Genomic DNA, 22784 nt, shown 5'->3' with positions numbered 1-22784 from the left:
TGCAAAAATAATTGCGATTTTTACGTGTCGAATATAAAGACGCATATATCAGTTAAAAATTATATTTATTAATCGAAATAAAGGCCATTGGCCTGCACACATTTCTCCCAACGGGAAACAACTTTGTTTACTCCTACAAGATAGAATTCTGGGAAAGATGACTAGAAAAATTGGCGCCAAACTTAAAAAATGATAAAAACCGCGATTATCTTTGCAACCTAATAATTTGAAGACCGGGCTGTCTGTCTTTCTCCGTCGGTGTCGGACGCGCAAGAGGCGGAGGGGTGAGAAAAAATAATGCACAGCGCTAATTAACAACGTTATCCTTTGTTTGATTACATTACATGAGCAAATAGCGCGCGGTTTCGCCCGCGCAATCGTGTTATCTGTACATAATTACAAAATACTGCCCTAAACCTGTTGAGTAATGTACCCGGTATTACTGGTTCTCTCCGTCGACGTGGTTTCATAAAACTGGTTACAAAACAACATCGCACGCACGCACGCGTGCGCACACAAGCTTGTGATCTTTGATTCCACTCTTGTTTTTTTCTCTTTTCCATCTTCCTCTTTTTTTTTTTCCTTCTTCTTCCTCGTCTTTGTTAATGCTTATACGGCAAACACATAAATAGTAATGGATGGACGTAGACCGAGAGTCGTACGGAACACATTTGGTTAGGAGTTAGATCGTGTTACTTGTTACACACCATACAGAGTATTACTTGACATTAGTTCCACGTACATAATGTTGCGTGAAGAACGATTACTACGTCGCGCGCCACCTCCCGCGACGATCCATTATGTACACGCGCGCGCGCGCGGGAAAACGTCGAGGAAACCCGAGGAGTACTTTCCACGTCGCGTTGCGGAGAAAACTATTCCCCCGCTGACGAAATCCCAGTGAGCAAAAAATCATTGACGAAACGTTATCGCGCGCGACGTGTGACGTTACCTGATGTGCGCTTTTCAACGTCGGCACCGACGGCATTACGATCGCCAGCTCGGCCAGATGTGCCGATGTCTCCAAAATAGTTTCGCAATATTCCGACGGATCGTGTTATCTTTACGTGTGATACTTACGAAAGATATGTCAAGTATCACGCGAAGACATTCTCGAGAGAGAGACACGCGAAATCGGTATCCCAAGGTACGCTACTACTAATCTGACGTTTCTTGTTTACTGGGATCGTTCGCTGCCGAAGAAATTTCTCTCGCGCGAAATATCTCCTCGATGCGAAACTCGGCAGGTTTGTACGCTCTCGACGTACTCGATGTTCCACGAACGTTTTCGAACGATCTTTTTGGTTCAGATAAATCTATATACGGGATACGCGCCGAAGGGGTCCACAAGGAGCCAGAGCGAGCGCACACATATACATACACATACATACACACACACACACACATACACACACGCCCACACGTACACACACCCTCCTCCTCCTCCTCCTTCTTCTCTTCTTACTCTCCTCGAATCCGATATTTCGCATACACACGAAAGAGGAGAGTCGAATCTCCGCGGAGGAATTGGCCGGAGAATCCGCAGAGTAGCTTGTCGTCTTTCAGGCGATCCAACGAGCGGCCTCTAACTCGGTATAGGTGGAGGTGGCTGCGGGTTGAAGGAAATGGGTCGATAGCTCTTCTCCCTCACGAAGGGCTGCACCGCGTTCAATACGAAGCCGTTCATAGGGCTTCGCTCCTGCTTGACTGGCTCCACCGGGCTCTCGTCCTCCGAGCTGGCGGCCTCCTCGCTGCGCTCTGGGCTAGCCGACCTAGTTAACCGTTTCTTACTCTTTTCGCTTCGTTTCGACACTCCCTCCCTCCCCGTCCCTCCCTGCCTCCCGTACTGCCTACTTTGGCATGAGCAGAGTGCGACTCGCAACCCGGCAAGTCATTACATCATCGCCGTCGCGTCGCACCGCGACGCACCGGACGACGAGAATTCCGCGCCGAATTCCGCGCCGAATCCCGAGTGACTCGAATGACGCGATTCACACGTGCTCTTCGAAACGGAAACCGCCGCCGCCGCGGCGACGGGGGACTCTCTCTCTAGGCGGTGTGGTCCACGCGGAGGAGATGAATATTCTGCCGCAGCCGAGCTGCGCGACGCCTCTGCTGTGTTTGTCAACGCGCCGAACGCCAAGGCGAACGCCTATTCCGACGCGCCGCCGAGTGGATTTAGTAAAATATTAGCATAGTCCGTATATAGACGCAGGAGACGGGACCGGCAGCGAGGAACGGCGTCCTCGCCGCGGCGTTCGGCGTGTCGCGGGAGATAAACCAAGACGCAGCATCATCAGCGGAGGAGCGACGATCTCTCCCTCTCTCTCTCTCTCTCTCTCTCTCTCTCTCTGTCCGTCCCTCTCTTTCTCTCTACTTCTCTCATACATGTATCCGATGCGTTCGTTGGTTTATCCATTCTCGCACGATGCCAATTTTGCCAGCAATACATATCCGCTATATGCCATCCTCGCCCAATGTAGTAGTTAGAAGCGCGACCGTCTCGTGCCCGGCTCGCGTGTTTCTTTCTTTTCGTGTGTGTTTTTTGGTTCTTTTTGTTTTTTTGTTTTTGTTTTTAATGAAGCGTTGTTAGATGACTAGAGGTGTTAAGACTACTTACTTTACGCCCACCTTAAAACCTGCGTAGGATAAAAAATCAGAAAAAGCCAAGAATTAGTGGGTCGCACAGATTCACAGCGCGGCTTCGTTGCCGAGTGCGATTAGTAGATTTAATCACTACGTCTAATGTAGCGGACACATCGATACGCGATGTGACTCGCGCGTTAACTTGCGACGGAGAGAACGCAAGACAAGCTGTGCCGCACCGAGGCTCGGCCGTCGACGTGTGACGTCGGGATAATAAACGGACCGTAAGCCGTTGCGAGTGCGGTGTATGCCGAAGCGAGCGTGGAAAAACGGGCCCGAGGTCGTCGAATGGGAATGAGAGAAGGTGAAGACGGTATTCTGTGAAATTTCGCGAAAGAAAACGCTAATGAAATGACACGAGAGATGACTCTCTCGTCGCGTTCGTCGCGTCTGATTTTTGTTCGTCGGCTCCGTCAGAAAATTCAGTTCGGCCTGTTTCGACGGCCGAAACCGGCGGCTTTTCGTGAGACTAGAATCTCTTTTACAGCATCTACTATCATACCAGCGCTACGAGTCAGCGAAAGATCGTAGACAACATGATGACCCCATTGCCTGTCCAATAAATAATTTCTCTCCGTTAGACACGAAAGAGCAGAGTTGCTCGTCGAGTGGATCGTCGAACCGAACTTTTTCACTGAGCCGACAACACCTTCGGGAGAGAACCATCACTCGCTTCGGCACACGAAGAGTATATCCAACGTCATAGACCACGCTCGAATCCACGAAAGCCCACGGAAATATTCAGGCGTCACGCTTACGTCCGCAGCGACTGTCGTCGCTATTATTTCGGCAAACATTCTCAGGGACGGGTAGGGGGAGGGCGAGGGGGGTGGGGTGGGGTGGGGTGGATGTGAAAAATCATTACCTCAAGCGGAAGTTAAAGGTGTAAGATTGTATCGAACGTACCTAGAGCGTAGGGGCTTGCTCTTGCCGCCGGCCTGCCTGGAATGCGGTCTCGTGTTCGGTTGCGATAGCTCGCTGTCGCTGCTCGCTAAGGAGGATCTCGCCGCCACGGCCCCGTGAGCAAAATCTTTCCTATTAGGTAACGCGTCGGGATTATTCGCCATTAGCGGTTTCGTCTCGCAATCGCGGTCTGTTGTATGCGGGCAGCCTTAACATGGCACCGGGCACGTGAGTGAAAGTGAATTCAGAGACTCCCCGGAATGACGCCGCGTACGTACGTACGTACGTACGTACGTACGTACGTATGTATGTATGTATGTACGTAATGCGCGACGGACGAGACCTTTACCCTTCTTGAACCCTTTTGCACAGCCCACATGTCTCATCGCGCTCGCTTCCCGCTTTCTTTCCGATCAAACATCGCGTTGTAATCCGTATCGATGGAAAGAGATGCGTGCGCCAGTGGACATGTATCGATTGTACAGTCTGCTCTATTTTAACGGATTTGAAATCCAATATTGAATAAAATAAGTAGTAAAGCGAGGAATGAATAAGTCAAAGAAATTGAAAATTTCACATTAAAAAATGTTTTCCTAAAATTTTAAATTAATTTTTCTTTAATTTCCTCTACAATTTCTTGTTTAATTTATTCTAAAATTTAATTCTTTTAAGATTCTTCCTAACACTCGTATTATAAAACCTAGAGTCTAATATTTTTTTTTAATTCCTTCTAAAATTATAAATTTAAGAATTCTCTCGGACGCATCAGTTCGACGAAGAATCGCAAATTTCGCTCACCTGTAATTATCGGACCTGGGCGTGGAGCTCAGATTCGCAGCTTTGCCGGCGTTCGCATCCACGAAGACAGGTGAGCTCTTTGGGATGTCGCAGACCACCTTGGGATGCACCGTGGTCTGCTTGTATTCCAGGTGCGACGACGACTCCGGCGCCCAGTCGTAATACTTTGGCCGATAATCTTTGTATTCCCTCTGCTGCGGTTGATGCTGTTGCTGCTGCTGCTGCTGCTGATGGTGATGATGATGCTGATGATGCTGCCTAGAATCCGCGCTTGGGGCTCTTTTGCGTAGGTATTCGTCGCTGCTGACGCTGCTCTTCCGTATGGTGGTCAGTTTCGCCGGTGGTACCGACGTCGGTGACGACGCGGACGACGAAGGCGCGCCATCGGGATCCGCGCGAGACAATTGCGAGCTGTCCCATACAGTGGGCAGGCTGCTGCAATTGGAATAAGTGATCGATGACAAACCACTCGCTTGATCTCGAGAACTAAGGCAACAAACTGCCAAAAATATTCTTCTCGAAAACTCTAATCACATTGTAAAAAGATGATAAAAAATTATAGTCTCGACTCTGATACCCCAAGCACATTTCAACATTTCAACAACTAGCAGATAAGCAAACGTGGGTTTCTTCGGACGGCAACAAGTGCGACGACACGTTTACAAATTTGTTTAGGTACATTATTGCACGCATTTCAGCATTTAAAGTTCAGTGAGTCGTATCGTCGTTGCATTCGCGGCCGCATCAGGAGGATCCGAACGAGAACACATCCGCGGGACTCACCTCAGGTTCTCGTCCATGCTGTACAAGCGAAGCTGCTGCCTGATGTTCGCCTTCTCCCTGGCTCGTTTCCGCTGGAACTCCTCCTCCACTTTACGCATCGCCTCCAGCTCGCCCTTCCTCTGCCTCTCCTTGGCTTCGGCTTCGCGCGATAGCTTCTCCGCTAATCTGCGCCTCTCGATCTGCCTCACGGTGCTCTGGAACGTGAACCTGCGACCCTTCGAGTTGATCTTCAACGGCAGCTTCACCTCCGGCGAGATCTCCTTGTCGTCCTGCAGGTTCTGCTGGCCGCCGCTGGGCGGCGAGCTGCTCCGCTGCTTCATCTCCGAGGAGATGTTTTCGCAGGACTTGGAGAACTTGTTGCTCATCTTGCCGTCACTCGCGAACGACTTGTCCTTCAGCACGCTCGAATCTTTGGAGTATTTGTTCGTCCTCTCCGCGTCCTTAACGGGTTTGCTCAATTCCTCCACGCCATTCTTGCGATACTTTGGGCCACAGTTGTTACCGGAGTTCTTCTCGTTGTCCGCCATCATGTTGGTCCTGCAGTTCAAACTCTGCGACTGGTATTGCGAGTCGTTGGACTCGGGCAGGTACATGACATGACCACCAGAAGCCAGATACGAGAAGGAGGGTGGCTTCATGATCACGGGGAAGTCACCGCGGTCCTCCAGGTCCACCTCGTCCAGCTCGTCGACGTCCTCATCTTCGTCGTCGAAGCTGGGCTTCCAGCCGGGTGGTGAGGATCGCGTTCCGTCCGTGATCTGAGTGTGCTGCAGCGACGTCGGAGCACTCGTCGACAACAGCCAGTTGTCATCGAGGACGTCGCGCGTACGTTTCCTCTCAAGATCGAGCGGCCCGAGGCCCAGGGCGCCCGACACCGATCTCTTCAGCTTCTGCAGCGAGTTGAACGTCGAGCCCTCCTTACCCTTCACGTCCGGGTTGTACAGGTACATGCGATTGTCATCGCGCGGCAATGACAGCGAGAACACGTGCGCCCTGGGTGGGAATTTCACCGGGGTCGGCATGGGTGGCGGCGAGTCCACCCCGGCGTCGCTGCTTGACTCCTCGCCCAGATCCTGCTGCGGAGTCCACGTCGGCCTCGTCGCCGGTGTCTTCAGTCGGTTGGTGGTGCTGACGTCCAGAGAGTCGTCATTGGCCGCACCGGCATCACCGGATATCCCGGAGTCGCCTGACTTGTCGTGCGAGCTCCGCGGGCCGAGAGCGATCAGCGGCGGAGGTGGTCTCGACAGACGTTCGATGCGCTCCTCGAACATCACCTAACAGCAAACGTGTTTCTTAACACGTTGAGCGATGTGGTGGCCGGTCGCCGGTGACCGCTATGATTTATCGCCGTGTTTCACATCGAGTTACGGTATAGGTCGTTTGATTTTTATTCTCTTCTCCGTCTTTGCCTTTATTTTGTACAGTTTACTACAGTTTCTATGATCGATGTTGTAAATATTAAAAGCATATCGTTGTAAATATAATTTTAATTTTTGTACATGATTCGATATCATAGGTCGCAAAAGGAAATATATAGATTCTCTAGTAAATAAATCAATTTATTCATTAATGTATCTGAAGCATAGTTGGTTGTATCGCGCAAGCGACTCAATCGATCGGTGCATTCTTTGATCTCACTTACTCGATATGCGCGTCAGTGATCGATCGCACTTGGTCCCTGCTAAAAAATACCCTTCGCACACACTTACCGGAATTTCCTCGCTCGCTGTACTCATGGTTGGTCCAGGTGCCTCCAGCGCCGACAACAATCTCCACGCCGCCGACGGTGAAAATCGCGGGATCTCCAGCTGCTTCTTCGGCAGCGTGGGCCGCAATTTCAATGAGATATCCTCTATGCCGCTTTTCCCCTGAAAATCACGAGTGTTCCTTCAGCGAAACTCATCAGCCAGAATTTTACTCTCGCTCTTTTCTTTTCCTCCCTTTTCAATCGAGTCGCACGGTCCAATGATAGTGTTTTCATTACCGATTCGACAAGTGAATCTGTTTCGTGTGAGATAACGCCGACAAATGTAAAAACAAAGTACCAACGTTACTACTAATATTAATATATTTAATATATTTAATAATATATTATAACATGTCATAATATATCAATCAATTATATATATATATATATATACGATTGATATATCAACACAAAAGCCATGTATTAATACTTTCAATTATACCGGTTGGTAATATTTATCGTTATATCGATGCAACACTAATAATATATTATCATTTCGCATCGTCGATAGAAAAGAAAACAAAGAGAGAAGCACGTCACTCACATCGTCCGTGTAATCGAGCATGCACTCGGCCGAACCGTTGACTTCCCTGGCGTGCAACCTCGCCTGGAGCTGTTCCATCTGCTGGTCCACGCAGTTCCGCGGCTCGTTCGTCAGCGCGTCGTCCATGCCGAAGTAGAAGGTCTTCGGCGCGGACTTCTCCGGCGACTGCAATCTGCAGAAACGATCGAGAACGACATCTCAGGCTCTGACGGGGTGATTAGCGAGAGAGCGAGCGCGCTGCTAATTATTCATCGGCTTATCGCCGTCGCGACGCGCCGTCGTCGGCGGAAAGCGGGCCAATAATCGCTTCCCTGGTGCTGCCCGCGACGCGTATCTGCGCTCACGTCGATAAGGCGAAATAATTAACGGAATCGCGCATCCGCGAGTCGCGAGCCGCGTGATAACGAATCGATCCGCGAGGGGACGCGGAGAGGAGCGACTTACACGTGCCAATTTTTCTCGCGCGCTTCCTTGGCTTCAGCCTTCCTCGCGAGCTTCTCTTTGGAGCTCGCGTCCCTCTTCTCCGTCGCGGGAACTGGTTCGGCCCACCTCCTCTCGTCCGCCGCGCCATCAGTATTCCTAGCGTCGCTCTTCCGCCATCTACGATCTGAATTCTCCTTTTCTCTCTCTTTGGCCTCCGTACGCTCGGGCGTGCTCTCCCTACCGGAACCTTGGCCGCGAGGATCCGACGAGGATACCCGCTCCCTGCCGCAGGTCTTGATCGCCGGGCTCTCCGATCGGCTCCTTCCCGTATCCGTCGTCTGCTCGTACTTCCGAGTCTTCGCCACGCTCTTCGCCCGCTGGTAGTCCTCCATCAGCTCCCGCCGCTCTTTCTCCGATGGGAAGGACCTCTCGCCGCCTGCACCTGCGGGATGCCCCACCGCGTCCGGGCGATCCTTGGCGCCCTTGCGCGCAGCTTCAGCCCGCGGGGCTTCCTGATGCGGCAACGCCGATGACCCGTCGTCGTCGTCGTCGTCGTCTTCTTTGTCGTCGAAAGTCGTCGATTTCTCCAGCAGTCGTCTCTTACCGCCCGAGCCCGCGTCCGCTTGCCTCTCCTCCAGGTAATCCTTGCTAATCCTCGCGTTACCCGTGCGCTCGTCGTAAGCGCCGAGCTTCGTCTCGGGTCGAACGCAGCGCTCGATCAAGCGCCTCTCGTCGACGATCATCCTGTCCTCGATCATCACCCGCTGCTCTTCGCCGGAGCCTTCCTCGTTCCTCGCCGAGCGCTTCTCCGGCCTCTTGGACTCCTCGACCTTCGCCTCCTTGGCGCATCGATCGACGTCACCCGCGCGCTCCAGGGAGGAGACCTTCGCCGAGTCCACGGACGACCTCCCGCCGCAGTTGAGCTTGTTGCGCACCTTCCTGGCGACCTGCATCAGCTCCGCCTGGAATTCCGGGCTACTCATGCTCCTCTGCAGCGTGTTCTTCCCGTCGAGGATCCGCGAGCGCCGCTGCTCTTCCCGGCACCATCGCTCATGCTGTTGCTGCTGCTGCTGCTGCTGCTGGCCGACTTGGTGGCTGCGCCAGGCCAGCCTGTTCTCCTTGTTGCCGGCGCCGTTGCGGCCGTCTTCGCCGCCCCGCCACCGCCGATCGCGCTCCGCACCGTGGACGTTCTCGCAGCGCTCCGCGCTCGCCTGCGACGACAATGCTGACGAGGACAGCCAGTTGACCTGCGCCCTCTTGGTCTCCGCGCGCGTCTTGAACAGCCGCGATCGCCGTGGTGGCTGGGGCTGGACCTCCTCTTCGCCGCGGCAGCCACCTGGCCGATCCTGACTGGATTCCGTGCGTTTGTCAGATGAGATTCTTACATTTGGCCGCGGTGCCGATCATCGCGAGCGATTAGGGAGCGATCGGGAGCGGAATTTCTGGTGTTTTGCGGAGAGGTGAAAAGAGGAGGAATTGTGAACTCGAGTTCACAAGTCGACATGATCGGATCGATCTCGGTGGTGGTTTTCCAGACTGCTCGATTTGATAAAGACTCCTTATTGATACAAAGACGTGTTAACGACAGATTTGTGTGACGATATCGTTTTGACGATATATCGTACGGTAGATATCTATATGTTAATTTGATATCTAAAAAATATCATGTACAGGTCAACTGATTATCAAGTCGATATATCTTCCAGATACCGCCATGAAATCTTGAAAGTATCAAATCGATCGCTGACTTTTACATGATTTCGACTTGATTCTGACATGATTTCGGCAGCGGATTCTTTATCGATTTGTCGACATAGGGAAAAGGATAAAAAGGATAGAATGTCGCGATTGCACCATGCGTCAACGCAAAGTTCAAGAATACCAAGAAGACTGTCTGAGCACGAAGGTCAGTCGAAGAGGTCAGAGTTCAATCTTCGAGTTCGATTTCAGAGAAGTAAACTAACGGAGAATAATAATGCGAGAGGGCGAAAGAGAGAAACGCGAAAGTGGAGATATGCCAGTGAAAAATATGAAATTATTTTCTTAAAAAGTTACACAGTATTACTCACACATCGTAATAAAAGTCACACAAGTGAGCACTCGAAGAATGAGGCTGTCTCATCAGAAACGTTCACCATGGTGAAACACTGATTAGCGTGAGTACGCGAAGAAGCCTAAATCGACAGCCTAACTTCAACTTGGACAATGAAATTTCGACGAAATCGGGACCTCCACGCAATTCTCTGGAATTCTAGGAAGCAAAGTCAAGTCGAAGCGAACTTCTCGACCGACCCTGCTGCTCTTCGGCCTCGTCTCGACAGCCGAGCGCGGAGACGGTATCATCGCCGCTGTATCGCCGGGATATGTCTCCCTACCTATAAGAATCCGGAGACGAGCCGTCCACGAGGCTGCTCGACGGCGGCGCCGGCGCCTTGTACTTCTTCTTGCCTTTGTAGCGGCTCTCCCGCTCCCTGGAGTCCCTCTCGGGATAATGCCCGCTTCCGCAATGCCGGTGCTCCATCGCGTGCTGCTTCCCGTTGCAGCGCGCCTCCCGCTCCATGGGCGAGTACCGCAGATCGGGCTCGCTGCCGAACCTCTTGAGCTCCTGCATCTCGTTCTCCATGCAGCACGACTCGTTCCGGTGGTGGCAGCAACGGTGTTGCTCGAGCCTGCGGCCGCGCGACGCGCCAATGTTCGACGCCGAGGTGCTACGACTGCGGAATATTCCCTGCCGACAGGCCGAAAGGACACGCTCTGAGGATAATCGAGTGCTCCATGGGAACGGACGCTGCGGGGGATCTCGATAACGCGGCGTTCTCGCCTCGCCTCGCGCCTGCCGCGAGCGATCCTGCATCATTCGTCCGCGATCATTCATTCGCCGCGATCGGGAACGAGACGCGAAGCGAACTGTCTCGTCTCGCCCGCTCGATCTCTCATTTCCTCTCTCTCTCTCTCTCTCTCTCTCTCTATCGCGTTTAATTTCTATGAATTTGTCTTCAGGTTCTCCGAAATCTCTTAGATCACACACGTCGTGAGCGATCCTCTCAAGTATCTCCGTCATTACGACCGACGAGTCTCTCATTATCCGCGACTAATATTTCGCAATTGCAAATGAAATCCGCGGTGAACCGTGTCATCATCGTGCGTTACTTTTGATATATATATATATATGTATATATATATATACATGGACTCTTTCCCAACATTATTTAACAATCTCCGGAGCCCGACTTCTCGAAAAATCCTCTTAGATACCTACGTAAAAATCCGTACGTCTCAATCGTCCCGCGTGCGGGAGACGCGAGAGAGCGGCCAAGAGTCTATACACACTCACCGACTCCGACACGTCCGACTCTCATGATGAAAATTCATTAGTGAACGCAGCGTGTTAATCGGAACGGAGCAAGGCGCGCGTAACGGGTCAAAGACACCTCTTCCCCTGCGAATGGTTACGTAAAGCCGGCAAGTGTGTTGCGTTTGTTTCGGGGAACACTGCTGATTTGCAAAACATGCGCGCGAGCATTGCCTGCTCCAGAGCCGCGTAATAAACGGAGCACGGGCCACCGTGACAAAGCGAGAAGCGGATGAGAAACCGGCGTCTTTGTGCGAGCGGGCGCACAAAGCGCCCGATGAAGGCCGCGTGATACATTTCGCGAATTTGCGGTAAAAAGTCCCCCTACGGAATACTCTCTTAACCGGGTTACTACATAATTGGTATTGGCGCCCGGCCAAAAGACGCGCGCGAATTCCGCACAGGCGCGCATTAGCGAGAGCGCCAGGGAATTCCAAACGACGGCGGATGCGACTCTGCCGCGCACGCAGAACGAGGTCCTTGCCGAGCGCGAAATAGGAATATCGAACTGGAACGCTTTCGAGGTGGAAAGAAGGTAACATCTACGGTCACTCCGAGGCTTTCAGATTTTTAATCGAGAGGGACGGATTCGCGAGAATCCGCAAGAGTCCACGTCAGTCGGTCGTTGCGAACGGTTATTTTTTATCGCATGAGAGGACTTTCAATGTTTCTTAATTTTGTTTCTTTACTTGCTTATCAACGGCTATTGTCTCTTTGAGGAAAGAAATCGCCAATAAAACGAAAGTTTTATTTGCCCGAATAGTTTGACTGTTGATCGAATTGTCTCCACAAAAACGGACAAAACGAATTGCTTGGAACCACTAACTGTGCTGGTAAAAAAAGAAAAATAAAAAAGAAAAGATTTTTGGAACCTCTGTAACGTTGATATTAACTCTTTCTGAATTTTTAGTTAGAATTGTACAGTTGTGCCGTGTTCTGTCTGCTGCGCTCGCATCGACTCGTCTCTCGTTTCGAAACTTCGCCGCTCCGCGGCGATCAACAGACGGGAATGATTAATTCGAGAATTCGCGGCGAGCGCGAAATTTCCGGCGCAGGCAAGAGCGGCGCTCGTTCTCGCACGCCACGTCATCAGCGCGACTCGAAAAGCAGCCGCCGCCGCCGCCGCCGCCGCTGCCGCGAATCCTTACCTTATTAAGGTCGTGCGGAAGCGTGAGGGCCGGCGGCCTGCGGCCGCTTATGGTTCCCCCGTTGTGAATGATGCTTCCATTATTGGTGGCGCGCAGCCGCTGATTGGGCGGCTCCGGCAGGACCTTGTGTCCCGGCTGCTGAGGATGATGCCTGGCCAGCTCCCGGGGGAACGACTGCGTCCACCCGCGTCCAATCTCCTGCGACGGCCCATTGGACGCGCAATATTGATGGGAGCTGCTGCTGTTGTTGCCCATTTCTATGCCGATCTGGCGTCTCTATGGTGTGCACGATTCGCCATTCATCTTGCATCTGGAAGGGATCAGAAGGGGGGACCAATTATCTAACGTGTTCGCCTGAGACCGCGTCCGAAGAGGATACGGCGAGATCTAATTGGATCCGGCAGGCAGCCTTGAAGACGCTCGCGCTCGCGCGACCGGCGAGAGTCGCGATTTTTTGGAAAACGATAGCAAGTGCACCCGTCAAGTGCAAACTCGCCGCGACTATCGGGATTGGCTCGAGAAGCATTGTCGCGAAGACGCGGAGAGTGAAGACGTATTGTAGATGACACGAAGACGTGTCGTTATTCTTGAAGGAAGTTTTGCCTTTCTTTTTTCATTCACGTGAGAAGCAGATGAGACGAAATATAAAGAAGAGAATAATAGAATATATGAATGAACGAACAAAAACGCCCACGCACGCGCGCACACACACACACACACACACACACATATAAACACGCACAAAACGCTTACATCATATTAAGAAGACAACGGGCTTAAACAGCTAATGAAATGGCAGAATGATCAGGACGGATAGAGAGCCAATTAAGACGGTCAATCTGCAAACCTGTTCTAATTTCCCTTAAATCGCGGCCGCATGAAAAATACTCTCGCATATTAATTTACCGGCGCTTTGCATAAGACGATTAAGGTGCTATAATTAAACGTTAATGAGAAGGATCAATTTGCAAACACGTCGCCGTCCGCCTTAAATCCCAGCCCGATAAGATTACCCTTTTGCATAATAACTCGCGGTCGCATTAGCTCCCGATACATGTAATTAATATTTTCTCCGCGAACGCACATTTTATGACCCGCCGTCACACACGTTCACGATGGTCTCATTAATGGAAAATTATTCGGCCGAATGTTAATTCTGAGAAACCGCGTTCCCGGCTCCTCTCGCTCGTCGAGTCGATGTCACGATCAAAGGCGCTTCACGCGGCCATTAACCAGTTTTAATTCGCGACTCGACACGCATCGAGTCGTTCCGCGAATCACTCTCGTGGAAAACACAATTATTGCACGCGCGCATACACACACGCGCGCGCGCGCGCACGTTATCACGTACAGTCGACGTGCGAGCACCAACGTGCTTCCATCGCGACGCGCTTTAGCGAACCGCGATCCCTTGATAAAGAAAGGAAAAAGAATACGGTTGGCCGATAACTTTCTAATACTTTGCGCCGAGCGAAGGACGACGGTTCGCGCGGGGCCATTGATAAACTACGTGTGGAGTACGAACCTCTGCGAGAGAAAGAGAGAGACAGACAGAGAGAGAGAGAGAGAGAGAGAGAGAGAGAGAGAGAGAGAGAGAGAGAGAGAGAGAGAGAGAGAGAGGGATGGGAAAAGAGTAGGGTAAACGTACGCGCGCTCGCCGAACGATCCGGGCAGGCCGGTTATCTTACAGTTAGACGTGGCTTAACCTCGTGTCAGTCGTGTCAGGACGAGAGAGAGAGAGAGAGAGAGAGAGAGAGAGAGAGGAGGAGAAGGAAGAGGAACGCTTCGGGATGCGTCTTTCTAAAGTAAGTTCTTCCCCATTCACCGGTACAGGAGCAGGTGCCCAACCTGCACACGCGACCCGTCGATCGAGCGACCGGTAGTACCGCTAACCCGGGATGAGTAAGAGCGGCGCGAAAAGCGCCGAAGAAAAGTCGGGACGGCCGAGTCGTTAAGGTAAACGACGCGCAAAACGAGTAACGCGGCTCTTATTAATGCACCCAGCATTCAACGGTATAGAAGCGATAGCGTGGAAAACTGGTTTCCCTGCGCGCACAGGGACCTACCCACCACCTTCTCTCCCTTCCTAATCTCCTCGCTCTCTTTCGGCCTTTTTGATGATCGCAATGCGAAAACGAGCCAAGTCTCGCGCTCGGATAATCGCGCCGGATATTTCGATCGGGATATCGTTCGGCCGCTCGCTCGACTCTCCGTCCAAATGGCCGTGACATTGTCTACGATCTTCTTTGGTTACGGGATGAACCCTTTCGTGCACGTAAAGTAACAACAGCGCAGGTAGAAGTCGGAATGACCAAGGCGGCGAGGAAATTCATGAGTTTCGATACACAAGTTCGAAGGTTGCTGTCAACGCAAACGCTAACAAAATCATGTTAGCGGAGCCAATTAACGCGACAGCGAATACTCCACGAGCGGCAATAAGCGTAGCGTTTAGCATCACTGCGTCATACCATTTTTGTATCATTTAATGACCATACAGTTTACCTTTACGGCTTTAAAAGTACTGGTTGATGAAAGTTGCAGTTCAAGCTCCCCTTCAGTTTCAGCGCACCGAAGCCTTACTTCCGCGGAACCATCCACCATATTACGGTATGTAAATAGTGAAATAATGAATACGTCGTAGGTATCATTGAAACGCAGTGACACACAGTGACAGCGCAGTTTTGCGCGTTTACGGAGCTTTCGAGCGCTATCAATGCGCTCGAAAGGAATAGCGTTGATAGCGCGTAATTATGGTCGTTAACGCGACCATTAGTGGCATGGTAGTGTCACGATAGAGTTTGTTAACTGTTTCATTATTCTAGTTTCACTCGCGAACAGTTTCTGCTGCGCTAAATAGCGCTGACAGTGTCTCCCTAAACGCACTCAAGAGCAGTTACATGAATAGCTAAGATATAGAAAGAGGCATGGAAAAAAAACAAATGAAAGTTGGCCGGCCAAGCGTCAAGTTGCTCGATCGACGCGCAACGGTACAGCGCGCGAATTCGTCAAGTTAGCTCGACGAGAGCTGACCGAGCGATCGACGAGGCTGACGCGCGAAATGATGCGCGAAGTGACGATTCTCTCGACGCGCAAACAAGCGCAATCGCACGCGTGTATTTGCATGCGGCGCGGCGCGGCGGCGAGACGGAGAGTTCCGCGCCTAAACTTCGACGCGAGAACACGTTTCACTTCCGCGCGCACGCGGCGGTGAAACGGCGCAGGAGGGACCGGATTGATCGATATCTCGGCCGGATCGGAAGGATAAAAACACGGCGAGCGTGTTTCTCACAGTTTCACCTGTGACGCGGTGTGTGCTTTGGAAATTCACGCGGTTTGCGCGAGCGTACTCGTGAGTCAGACGCGGGCCGGACGTAGCCGAGCCCGAGCGGCGACGTCGCGCCGATTTTCTTCCGCCCCGTCGCCGGAGCGGGCGAATCGGCAGATCGGCAGGCGCGATCGCACGACGGAAAAGTCCTCGTGGCGATAACAGCCGGCGATATCTCGCGAGCCGGCTCTCCCGGCGTCGCATCGCCGGCTCTCGACCGGCGGAATCGCGCGATTGTCGTGCCGCGGCACGAGAGAGGCCTCTCCGGGGCACAAAGTGGCAAGTGATGCATGACGGATGGCGGCGGTTATGATAACTCGAGCGTAGGGAGACCGCGGGGAGACGAGGCAGGGGAGAAGGGAGCAACTGCGGGAGGAAGAAGAAGAGGAGGAGGAGAAGTAAGGGGGAAGGAGGTTGGAGAAGGAGGAGCGCAGGGGGCGACGAAGCGCGAAGGAACTCCGGCGCGGAGAGAGAGAGAGAACGCAGCGAAGGAAGCAGGAGGAAGAGCAAGAGAAAGAGGAGGAGAAGGAGGAGAAGGAGGGCAGAGGGGGAGGGAGGAGGACGTTTGCCCCCTCGCGATGATCATCGCCGAGAGTCATCGAACTTGGAAGGATAGGAAGAACGATTCTCCGTCTGCCGTCTCTCGTTCGCGATAGCTCGCTCGCTCGCTCGCTCGCTCGCCTAGGATGCAGGATAGAGAATAGAGGCAGGCGGCAGAGCCCCGGCTATCGAGGAACTCGAATCGGACCCGGGCTGTATTCCCGGGCGATATACATACGCCCACGTGTCGCGATTGTCGGCACAAATCATGCGCTTCCTGCTGCAACGCGCGTCACGGCAAAAATATCGCGCGCGCGCGCGCAAGCCGACAATCCGATCCGATCGGATCGCGCGACGTGCTGGGTGGTTCGTTTCTTTCGTTCGTTCCGTCTCTCTCTCTCTCTCTCTCTCTCTCTCTCTACTCCTTTTTTTTTGCGCTCATTTATTTATGACGCGAGGCAGCTGGAGAGACGATGCGTCTCCCTCTGTGCGCGCGATTTATGCCAGGCCGGGATTTGTCGAGCGAGCGAGAAGCATCGGCGGGAACATCGAGGTCTCTCTCTCTCTCTCTCTCTCGCGAGAGCGGAACCGCGCTCTCGCGACCTCTCTCTCTCTCTCTCTCTCTCTCTCTCTCATTAGAGATTGGCTCCGCACTCGCTCGTTCCGCCGTTACGGAAGTATCATTCGCCGCGTGCTGCGCATTTAGACCGAACGTACGAGGGCAATCGAGACGGATAAAGCCCGGGAACTCGCCGCGATTGGGAACTTTGCGATCGCGGAGCTATCGCGCGAATCGTTATTATATCGCGTCGGTTCTCGCGAGATGAAGAAACGAGTGTCCCTCCTCTTCCAAGGAGCCATGTCCCACCCTGCCAGCGTCGCGCGAGCTCGTTCTTTCTTCCCCACGATAGCGATGGCGACGGCTTGCCTCGTGCAACCGCGCATCCAACGACTTCCAGCTACCAACGAGAACGTCTGCGATCCCGATTATTCGATCTAAATGCGACACAAGTGTGTGCAGATGTTTCTCCGGTTAAAACGCCGGTTAGAACGCCGAGTAGATCCAACGCACGAGCGCTCATACATATACGTGTGTATGTGTCTGTGGGACTTTGTGGGAAAAAATGCATCTCGCGCGAAACTGGAAAGAAATCTCGGGCTCGATCGGGACAGCGACACAGACGCTTGTTCCGTCATCCACGCTGCTGCAACGTTCTACGTCCTGTATAATCGCGTGGCCGGTCTTCCGACAGGAACGTCCTACCTTGTAGAACCGCGGCGGCTCTCGCGAACGCTCGTAAAGAACAAAATGCCAATCCAATTTCCCGGAAGGTCTCACTTAGGCAAGTCTCTCTCTCTCTCTCTCTCTCTCCCTCTCTTCCCCCCTTCTCTCTCTCTCTCTCTCTCTCTCTCTCTCTCGATCTCTCTCTTTCTCTCTATCTCGCTCTGCCTTTCTACCTCCTTATCTCTTCTCCTCTCTCTCTCTCTCTCTCTCTTCTTCTCCGTCCCTCCGTCTTCCTCTCGATCGGTTAAGGAGCCCGCGCTCTTCCTCCGCTCGGGGATCTCGCGGGGAGACATTCCGCCACGCGAGAACGCCCGCTGGAATTTAACCGTTGCGCCCTCGGGCTCGGGAGGGACAACCGGTACCGGCTGGAGAGCACGGTGTGCGAAACAACGAGAGCCTATTCCGGTAATAAAAGCCGGTCTAAATAACCAAAACGCGACTCGCCCATGTCCTCCTGTGTACTTGATTACAACGCGCGGTAAGCCGCGTGTCCTGAGTCCCGTTTCACCGAAAACGCGTGCCGATCCATCCGCCGATGGGTCAACAGGGGGATTTAGATCCGACTGGCCATGCGTTTCGTTTGTGTATTTATAGCGAGAGAAATGGTGGGGGGAGAAATCGCGAAAAGTAAATAACGATATAATAACTATAATAACAATGTATGTACTAAGAAACAACATATAATATCAAGAGTGCGAAGGAAGGGGGAAGTTTATTTACTATTATTTGAAAAAAAGGAGTAAAGGGGGAAATTTATTATTAAGGGGAAGAGGGTAATTTATTTACACAATAAATTATCATTTCATGAGAAGGTATCCGAAAATGTCCCTCACGCAACACAAGTACTCTCCGTACGTTTCGAAAGAGAGAACAATTTTACGAACTGCTTCCTCTAATGTTCTTCTTTCCCTCGTGATAACTACACTGCAAGAGCAAACGCGAAAAGCACGGCAAAACTTGACTCAACGTGTCTCTCCTATATCCCTCTGCTTGATAACGAAGAAGGATGATAACGAAGAAGAAGAAGCAGCGGAAGAAAGAGACGCACGAATCTCCTGCCTGCACAACGATCGCATCTTCCTCTTCGCTTTTCCTAACAACAAGCTTCCTCAAGAGCGCGCATATCCTTCGCGCGATAATCGCACAGCACTCGCGCGCGTTTAACATCACCGACTGCGTTATTGATTCAACGAGTCGGCCGATAGTGAACGCGTCTCTTCGTCTCCGCATCTGTTCGCGAAAAATCGCAATGTTCACGCGCGCGCGCGCGTCGGTGAGAAACAAAGGCTCTCATGTACCCACGGCTCACCCCCGTCTCTCCGAATCCTCCGTGGCGGCCGAACACAATGGCGTGTTCCAACTTTCACATTTTGCTCGAAAGTAATAACGTTACGGCCGCGCCGCGCCGCGCGTGGAAATCCCGCGGTACCACGACCGGTCGCGCCAACCTGCCCGCTGCCCGCAGATATTATCTCACCCCCGATCTACCATATATCAGCGCGGCGCGGCGCGGCGCGGCTCGGCTCGGCTCGGCTCGCGGCTAGCTCGCGTCCGCAGCTCTCGACTAGATCCGCGGCTCGATCGCGGTAATAATGATCGGGATGGAACGCACAATGGGCGCGCACGCGCGGGTGAAAATGCCGACACGACGAGAGAGGAGGAGGAGGAGGAGGAGGAGAAGAGCCGCCGTCGACTTTCGACTCGGCTGACCCCTGACCCGCGCACCCTCGTCGGAACCGGTATACGAGCGAGCATCCCTCGATTTACGCCGGTCTTCTTCCGCCGCGGATTCGGATTCCGTGCGAGTGACAACGCGGAGGCGCGGAGGAGCGACCGAGCGGGCTTGCCTGCTCGCTCGAGGAGCGACGCGGGTCGCGGGGGCTGATTTCTTCTTCTTCTTCTTCTTCTTCTTCTTCTTCTTCTTCTTCTTCTTCTTCCGCTTCTTCTAAAATTCAACGCGCTACGCGGGGGCTTGAATGAGCTGCTCCTCGTAGTCGTCCGTCTGGAACGTCCCGGGTGATATCGTCGGCGTGATATCGAAATCGCGCGCTCACCAGGCGAGGCCCAACGAATTTCCCAAGGTGGGGAAGGTCGCGTTTTCGCGACCGCGAGCTGCTAATTTCGCCCGACGAGCCATTAGTGGCGATCATTAACGAGCCGTTCGCGCTGCTCGTTCACTCTTCCGTGACTCCTGTCGGAGCGAATGGGGGGCAAACGCGCGCGCGAAACACGAGACGAGCGGGGCTAACTCACCGGGGCTGACTTTTCGTACGTACCACGGCAGTAGATAGCGAACGGCTCTTGTAACTCTCGCCGAGATAAATGCAGATTGTGCGAGTAGGTATACGTCTAGGCCTGTCTCGCAACTCTTGCTTAATTGACGCTGAGATCCTTCGGATGCCGTTCCCTCTCCTCGCGATTTCCTTGTCGGGCGCGGGGGAGAAGCGGGAGGAGGGAGTCCGAGGCCGAGCGGAAGGTAAAGCGAGAAAGAAGACCGCGGAATGACGAAGAAAGAGCGAGGAGACGGCTAAGGGAGGACGGATGCGAGAGAGAGAGGGAGAGAGAGAGAGAGAGAGAGAGAGAGAGAGAGAGAGCGAGGGAAGAAGGAAAAGAGGGAAAGGGAGAAAGGGAGACGGAAAAACTGAAGGAGAGAAAGAGAAGTAGAGGAGGAGGAAAAGGAGGAAGCAGAAGAGAACGAAGAGGAGAGAGAGAGAGAGAGAGAGAGAGAGAGAGAGGGAGAGAGAGAGAGAGAGAGAGGCGGGGAGAGAGAGGGAGAGGACGAGTTATTAAGCGGGCATAGGTGCGCGAGTAATATATCGCACGTGGTCATAGCTACTGTGAATCGGTATATATCGAGCAGTACTTTAGCTCATTAAAGAGCCCGGCACGGCCGCCACCGAGCTTGGGAGCTTTAATTAATCAGGAATCGTAAGGTTAGACCATCTGTCGGCGATAAGACGGCGCAGGTGCCGCATACGCGCTCTCGCGATCGCGATCATCGTGCCCGCCGTAATGCGCGCGAGATTACAGAGTGCGTCGGCCAAATAGGCGCAAAAGGCATCCGGTAATTACGGGTTCCGAAGTATCCTCGGAAACGAAGATCGAGTGGCGCCCGGGAGGACACTCGGAATTCACCGACGAGAAGAAAGAGCGGCGGCGGGAGGGAGAGGGGGGCTGGGGGGAGAAATTCATTGTCTGATTTAAATGCCAGCGAAGTTCCTATTGTCTCGAAAGGGACGCGAGACCGTGCGACCGCGTGCCACGGGACGCTACGTTGCGTTCGGGAAAACGTTGCGTCGCGGTGCGTTTCCTTCGCGGTTTTCGCGCAGCGAACGTCTTTCGTACGTGCCAAAACGGAGGGACTCTTCGGGATTTGTCGGGATCTCCCGAGAATACAGACACACCGATAAATGCACTAGATCTTTCTCTTCCGTTCGTTTCCTCCTCCTTTTTGTCGTATCGTTAAATCGATTATCCGCTTGCAGACCCGCGGATAAATAAAGCCGAACGAGGAAGAGAGATTTAATCGAGAAAGTTAGGGCAAAAACCTGGAATTGAATTCGTTCCTTGCCGGTTGCGAGCCGTCTCTCGACCGATCGTAGGGATGAATTTTTCACGTCTCATCCTCGCATCCCGAATTCGGAGATTTCTTCGATGCTTCGCACGTCCGTCGAATCTCCTCACGTCGACATCCTCCTCCTTTCTCTCTCCCGGAATCGTCGTACGCATCGCGCGTACGCGCGTAGTATGCGTGTCCGTGACGCGCGATCGCGTGTCCGCGTGCGATGATCGTTCCGCAGGATCTTCAATTAATCATTTGGCGCAACTTTGTCGTGTTCTACGAGTCGTAACGCGAGCGACCGCGACTGGTTAGTGAGAGAAAGAAAGAGAGAGAGAGAGAACGCGCGCGCGCGCGCTCGTTCGCTCGCTCGTACGCGGAGCGTCGAAGCGCTTCGGGATCGTTTAATTACCGGCGGCGTGTTTGCATGCGAAATGCGTGTCCACGCATCCTGAGTTAGTAATTGCCGCTTTACATGTCACGAGCCGGGAGGATTCGCGTCGTGACTGGCCGTAGGTGCCGCCTCCGGTAACGTCGATCCATTCTCGGCCTTTCCGGCCGCCCGGCGTTTACGTCGTGTGGTTAATGCATGCAAACGATCGAGGATATATATATATATGTATATGTATATATATATATATATGTATGTGAAAAAATATCTTTCCGCCTGTTAAAGTAATTCGCTCGTAATCTCGCGGGGTGCACCCTCTCATACTCGCTCACTTTACGTGCTTCGTAACTAGTCTGAACTCACTCCGCAATTTTTTAAATGCGTCTCTCTGTCTCTCTGTCTCTCTCTCTCTCTCTCTCTCTTGTAAAGAATACTTAGTGCCCCGAACTAGAGAGACGGATCGCTTTCTAAATTACGAATCTCGATCCGCCCGGTCGATTATAAATTATCAGTCGTATTTAAATCAGCTTCCAGTTTGTTTAACCCTCCATAAAAGATGAATTGATTCGTGTTATGCAGTCGAATCTCCGTCGAACGGCCACATTTCAGTATATCGTCGACTTTTCACTGTCGACTAAATTCTGCGACTAAAATCCCTGAAACAGATCGAGAGCCGGCTGTCGATGTTCGATTAATTCGTGCGACAAGCTTCGCGTAATCTCTTAAAAAAGTCTCTCGGTTCCTTTCATCCGATTTCTTCCTTTTCTTCTTTGACGTATCTCTGCGCTCTTTTTAAGGGAAACGGAAGAGGCTAGGCGATATCGGACAGTCGAGTTTGCGCGAGATTTAATTAATCGCGCAAAAAATGAAGCGGCGGCGCGTCGCGTTTGATCCGGCTTGCCGGAGCCCGAGGAGAGGAAGGGGCACGAGGTGGAGGAGGAGAAAGAGAGTGAGGGAGGGAGAAAGAGAGAGAGAGAGAGAGAGAGAGAGAGAGAGAGGAGCGGAGGAAAAGAATAAAAAAGAAGAGACTCAGCGCGGATTCAGGTCGCGAACCTCGTGCGAAAAAGAAAGTCTTCCTCCGGGGGGAATCTTCTCGAGATCGGCGGCTCGGTGAGAGTGGAACCGCGCGAGCGAGAGGAACTCCCGCCCCCTCCCTTCGCCGGAGGGGGAGAGGTAGGGTCGGCCGTTTGCTTCTCGACTCGAGATCGCGACTGTTCGATGACCGAAATTTACCGCACGCGCACAGGAGCTGCCGAATTCGCGCGACGCGTCTCTTAGATCGAAAGTAGGTGGACGACTCAAGTCGCAGAGGAGGAGGGGAAGGAAGTTGGGTGCGTACC

The 22784-nt window shown here is 52.7% G+C and overlaps 1 protein-coding gene across 5 annotated transcripts in view; it reads right to left on the bottom strand.

The window, feature by feature from the left end:
• Positions 1-307: 307 nt before the first annotated feature.
• LOC105190640 (uncharacterized) overlaps positions 308-22784 on the bottom strand; it is an 81961-nt gene continuing 59484 nt past the window's right edge. For 3 of the 5 annotated variants that reach the window (XM_025305465.1, XM_025305464.1, XM_025305466.1), the window contains 9 exons: positions 12345-12654; positions 10220-10572; positions 7866-9194; positions 7422-7593; positions 6840-6998; positions 5131-6404; positions 4348-4782; positions 3553-3681; positions 308-1772 (listed from right to left, as the gene is read on the bottom strand). In XM_025305465.1, the coding sequence (XP_025161250.1) occupies positions 1586-1772; positions 3553-3681; positions 4348-4782; positions 5131-6404; positions 6840-6998; positions 7422-7593; positions 7866-9194; positions 10220-10572; positions 12345-12599 (4293 nt within the window). In that variant the 5' untranslated portion in view covers positions 12600-12654 and the 3' untranslated portion in view covers positions 308-1585. Of the gene's footprint in view, positions 2640-3552; positions 3682-4347; positions 4783-5130; positions 6405-6839; positions 6999-7421; positions 7594-7865; positions 9195-10219; positions 10573-12344; positions 12655-22784 lie in introns of all 5 variants that reach the window. The other 2 variants (XM_025305467.1, XM_025305468.1) reach the window with 2 other exon arrangements.

Source organism: Harpegnathos saltator, unplaced genomic scaffold (assembly GCF_003227715.2).
Source record: "Harpegnathos saltator strain DR-91 unplaced genomic scaffold, Hsal_v8.6 scaffold698, whole genome shotgun sequence".
Classification (NCBI taxonomy): Eukaryota; Metazoa; Arthropoda; class Insecta; order Hymenoptera; family Formicidae; genus Harpegnathos; species Harpegnathos saltator.
Note: the sequence above shows the minus strand (reverse complement) of the source record. Positions and strands in the feature narration are given on the sequence as shown.